This window comes from Conger conger, chromosome 8 (genome assembly GCF_963514075.1).
Source record: "Conger conger chromosome 8, fConCon1.1, whole genome shotgun sequence".
In the NCBI taxonomy this organism is placed as follows: domain Eukaryota; kingdom Metazoa; phylum Chordata; class Actinopteri; order Anguilliformes; family Congridae; genus Conger; species Conger conger.
The window spans coordinates 48,820,376-48,825,375 of NC_083767.1; the positions used below are offsets into that span (position 1 = coordinate 48,820,376).

The following is a 5,000-nucleotide window of genomic DNA, read 5'->3' on the forward strand; positions in this document are numbered from 1 at the left end:
GTGTGTGTTTGTTTCTGCGTTCTTGAATGCGTGTGCGAGTACGCGTGTGTGTTTGTTTCTGTGTTTGTGCGCCTCTTAACTGAGACATAAGGACCTCTCACACATCCTCTGATAGGGGAATAATCTTGTGGGACTTGTTGAGTCATTTGCTGCTGTCTGCCTCTCTAATGAAGACAAACAGCTCCAGGACCACACAGGAAACAGCAGGGGAGAGCAGGGATGGGTCAGGGGCTGACAGGGAGCTCTGCTGGGGAAGGGGCCAGGTGGGGGGAGATGGAGGGCACTGTTCTGGGGTGTAGAGGGGGTTGGAGGCCTTATCGAGATGGGGGCACTGTTTTGGGTGGGAGGAAGGCAGATTGTAGGGGTCTGGAGGGTAATGGACTAGGGTGGAGAGAGCGATTAGGGCCAGGGGGTTTGGGGCCATAGCGAGGGGCAGTGTTTCGGGTGGGAGGGCGGGTGGAAGGCAGATTGTAGGGGTCTGGAAGGCACTGCTCTCGGGTGTAGAGAGGGTTGGGGCACTGTTTAGGGTGGGAGGAGAACAGATTGTATGGGTCTGGGGGGTAATGTACTAGAGTGGAGAGGGGGTTCAGGCCGGGTCAGGTGCAGGCGTTTGATTGGAGGACTGTAAGAGTCTGGAGAGCACTGTGTTGGGTAGAGTTACAGGAGAGGCTGTAACTGTGTGGGATATTCAACACCTTCAGTCTGCCCAGGGACTGCCTGACTCACACCAGCTGGACTGTTATGATCATTAAACACACTCATACACACACACACACACATCACCCGTGTGTGCACTACTTACCTAATGTGTCAGTTTATTACTTACACACACACACACACACACACTGTCCGGACATTTTGGATCATAACACTTGTGCGTGGCTGTGTGTGTGGGTCTGCATACTCTACGAGTCCATTTGAGAGTGTGTACGTGTGTGAGTGTTATCTGAATGTGTGTGTGCAGTGTGAGTGTGTGTGCGTGTATGAGAGCGTGGACATGCGTGTGTATGAGAGTGAGTGTTATCTGAATGTGTGTGTTCAGTGTGAGAGTGTGTGCGTGTATGAGAGTGTGCGAGTGTTATCTGAATGTGTGTGTTCAGTGTGAGAGTGTGTGTGTTCAGTGTGAGAGTGTGTGAGTGTTATCTGAATGTGTGTGTTCAGTGTGAGAGTGTGTGAGTGTTATCTGATGTGTGTGTTCAGTGTGAGAGTGTGTGTGTTCAGTGTGAGAGTGTGTGAGTGTTATCTGAATGTGTGTGTTCAGTGTGAGAGTGTGTGCCTGTATGAGAGTGTGCGAGTGTTATCTGAATGTGTGTGTTCAGTGTGAGAGTGTGAGTGTGCAGTGTGAGAGTGTGTGAGTGTTATTTGAATGTGTGTGTTCAGTGTGAGAGTGTGTGCATGTATGAGAGTGTGTGAGTGTTATCTGAATGTGTGTGTTCAGTGTGAGAGTGTGAGTGTGCAGTGTGAGAGTGTGTGAGTGTTATTTGAATGTGTGTGTTCAGTGTGAGAGTGTGTGCATGTATGAGAGTGTGTGAGTGTTATCTGAATGTGTGTGTTCAGTGTGAGAGTGTGAGTGTGCAGTGTGAGAGTGTGCGAATGTTATCAGAATGTGTGTGTTCAGTGTGAGAGTGTGTGTGTTGGCGGTGCAGGTGTACCTGGGCTCGTGGAAGCCCTGGTAGGCGTAGTGCTGCAGCAGGGTCCAGGTGATGCCGTTGTCAGAGGAGTAGTGCAGCAGGACGCCCTCTCCTGGCTGGTCAGGGGCAGGACAGGAGCTCAGCGTGCTGCGACTACCCAACCTCAGGGTGAACTGCAGGTATCTGAGAGAGGAGAGGAGGCGAGGGAACAGGGGAAGAAGGGAGAGGAGGAAGGAGAAACAGAGAGAGGGAGGGAGGTAGAGACACAAAACAAACAACAGTAAATAACAAGCAATAGCGAGGAAAATTTTTTAACATTCAGTTCATGTTCTGAATAGGCACACCATAATTGCTGTAATTTGACAGCTGAGCAAACAGTTATAAATGATCCCATCTCAGAGAGAGGGACCAGTCTGAGGACACTCAGTCCCTCTGCAACAACTCCTGTCCTTGGCTCCGGCTTTTAATCACCAGTGCAGTTTCCTTTCTCCAGCAGGTGTTTACTCAATCAGGAAGGAAACTGATATTAAATATGGGCATCAGGTAGCACGCGGGGAGCCGCGCCAGGCATCATCAATCTAACACCGATGCCATCTCCCGCTCACTTTCTCCATCCCTCTCTCCTTCCCTCCCTCTCTTCCATCTCTCCTCATCAGCAGACCACCCCTGCGGTCTCCATCCGTCTTTCCCTCTCCGGAAACGGAGGGAGAGGAGGGAGAGGGTGACGGAGGGGAGAGCGAATCACCGCGGGAATCGATCAGCGCTGAGCGCGCCCGGGGAGAGGGGAGACAGAGCCGCGATCGCTCTGGCGCGCCTGAAAACGCACCGCGCCCGTCACAGTCTGGGGACCGGAGACCAGGACCAGCTGGAGAAACGGGCCCCTGCAGAGCCCCGACATGTTCCCCCGTCTCCGAGACGTCCCCTAAAATGTCCCCCTGAGCCTCTCTCTGTGTGCGTTCCAATGCTCAAGAAGATGTGACCTTTCCTCCACTTGTATCCTTCTCCTGTCTGGAAGCAGCGGGGTAGATGAGTGGAGGAGTGGAGGAAGGGAGGATACATTTTGTGAGTATTGGGACGCATCCTCTGTGTCTCTTCTTCTGTCTTTCACTGCGTGTATATTCAATACATTCAATTAAAAAAACTTTATTTAACACCAAGAGGCCATATAGAGACCACACATAACAAACAGACAGTCACCAGCCACCACTGGTCTACACTGTAGATCAGTTCAAAAGTCCATCTTAATCCAACAGTATCCTGGAGCCTTCTGAAAGCAGTGTGTTTTTTTTTGGTTTAATCTGGCCGGGCATAGAGAGGAGTTTCTGTTCTCTTTAATAATAAATAATAATAATGACGATAACATACGGAACAACATTTATCACGTGCTTTTAATTGAATGCACAATCTCAAAATCTCTTTTATGCATGTGACTTGTCTCTGCTACTTTTCCATTCTGCTGTCCACCAGCGCTGGAGGAATGCTCCACACAACAGAGCAACTAAGGTGACAGTCCCTGGCAGACTGCACTCCTGTCATCCAGCAGAGCTCTGTGGTGCACTGGGGTGAGCAATGCCTCCTTCCCCCCTGGGTGATGTAATGGATGACCTGACGCTGTCATCTCCTGGCACCGCATGATTAGCATCCTGTCCTGGACCTTGGCATGCATCACTGTAGCTAGCGCTTTAGCACGATAAGCTAGCCCCCGCCATCTCACTCATTAGTTTCTCTAAGGCTTAAATAAGTATCCCAGTGTGTTTATGACTCAGTGGCCTGGCTTCACTCAATCTGTCCTGAACCCGGTCCTCACTCACAACTCAACACAAATATTTGTGCTTTTTTTTTCAGACAAGCAGTTTGGGGAGTTCAGCCATCGCCAAAATGAACTCGCCAAACTGTGCTTGTGATGGGAAAAATGATTGTATTGCATGCATTTATATTTAATACAAAGTTAATGAAATCGAATTCAGGCCAGTGTTCTGTCCATAGCTCTGTATCATCTTATTTTTAGTGACTAATGTTTAATTCATTTTCTCAGTGTGTCTGCAACTAAGTCTGATTCATCCAAAGTTATCCAATTGCAGGTGGCAAGTTTTAAAAGTATGAGAATCTTTGGTCTGAACTGGGCTTTAGCGCACTCCACCCCTCGTTCAGCCTGGGCGGTACCAGGCCTGGGAGGGGCACATAGTACCAGGCCTGCAGTACCAGGCCTGGGAGGGGCACACAGTACCAGGCCTGCAGTACCTGCCCTGGGAGGGGCACATAGTACCAGGTCTGGGAGGGGCACACAGTACCTGCCCTGGGAGGGGCACATAGTACCAGGTCTGGGAGGGGCACACAGTACCTGCCCTGGGAGGGGCACATAGTACCAGGTCTGGGAGGGGCACACAGTACCTGCCCTGGGAGGGGCACATAGTACCAGGTCTGGGAGGGGCACACAGTACCTGCCCTGGGAGGGGCACACAGTACCAGGCCTGCAGTACCTGCCCTGGGAGGGGCACATAGTACCAGGTCTGGGAGGGGCACACAGTACCTGCCCTGGGAGGGGCACATAGTACCAGGTCTGGGAGGGGCACACAGTACCTGCCCTGGGAGGGGCACACAGTACCAGGCCTGCAGTACCTGCCCTGGGAGGGGCACATAGTACCAGGTCTGGGAGGGGCACACAGTACCTGCCCTGGGAGGGGCACATAGTACCAGGTCTGGGAGGGGCACACAGTACCTGGCCTGGGAGGGGCACACAGTACCTGGCCTGGGAGCTGTCCAGGGGGGAGGTGACCAGGTGTCGGCGGCTGTCTCTGTTGAACACCAGGGCCTTCCCGCTGGCCAGCACGCCGCAGCCGAAGCTGACCTCCGCCCCGCGCAGAGAGGAGAAGCTGTGATAGGACGAGAGCCGGGCGCTGGAGAAGCCCTCCGACAGGAAGGCGGGGAAGGTCTGGGAGGCCAGCTCACACGCGGGCCCGCTGAACCCGGGGTCACACCTGAGAGACACACGCGCTGTGAGTCCTGAGGGGCCCCATAAACAGGCCCTAAACATCACTCATCCATCAGACCTGCATGTTATTCCACTGCAAAAAGTATTTTAGATTTCAGTTTTTTTTCTCTGAAGTGAAAATAGACAAAAATAGAAATAATAATATTATTTTCAGTACAAATATCCGACTGAATCCTGGTTGAGAGTGACTTGTTTTTTGTTTTTTTGCAGTGCAAGAACCTTAGGACCACTCACATGCACACACAAACATCACTCGACAAAGATATTTACAGATCTATTCATGACTTTAAGTTTCAGCTATTTTAGTACACTGGGAAGTTAAAATCTTAGAGAGGAAAATTTTGCATCTCAAAACTCATGTTTCGCAACTACCCTCA

The 5,000-nt window shown here is 51.3% G+C and overlaps 1 protein-coding gene across 1 annotated transcript in view; it reads right to left on the bottom strand.

Moving 5' to 3' along the window:
• Positions 1-5,000, bottom strand: part of reln (reelin) — a 134,679-nt gene that overhangs the window by 34,118 nt on the left and 95,561 nt on the right. The window contains exons 18-19 of the mRNA XM_061252696.1: positions 4,376-4,609; positions 1,653-1,814 (exon numbers count right to left, since the gene is read on the bottom strand). Coding sequence (XP_061108680.1) covers positions 1,653-1,814; positions 4,376-4,609 — 396 coding nt within the window. The remainder of the gene's footprint in view (positions 1-1,652; positions 1,815-4,375; positions 4,610-5,000) is intronic.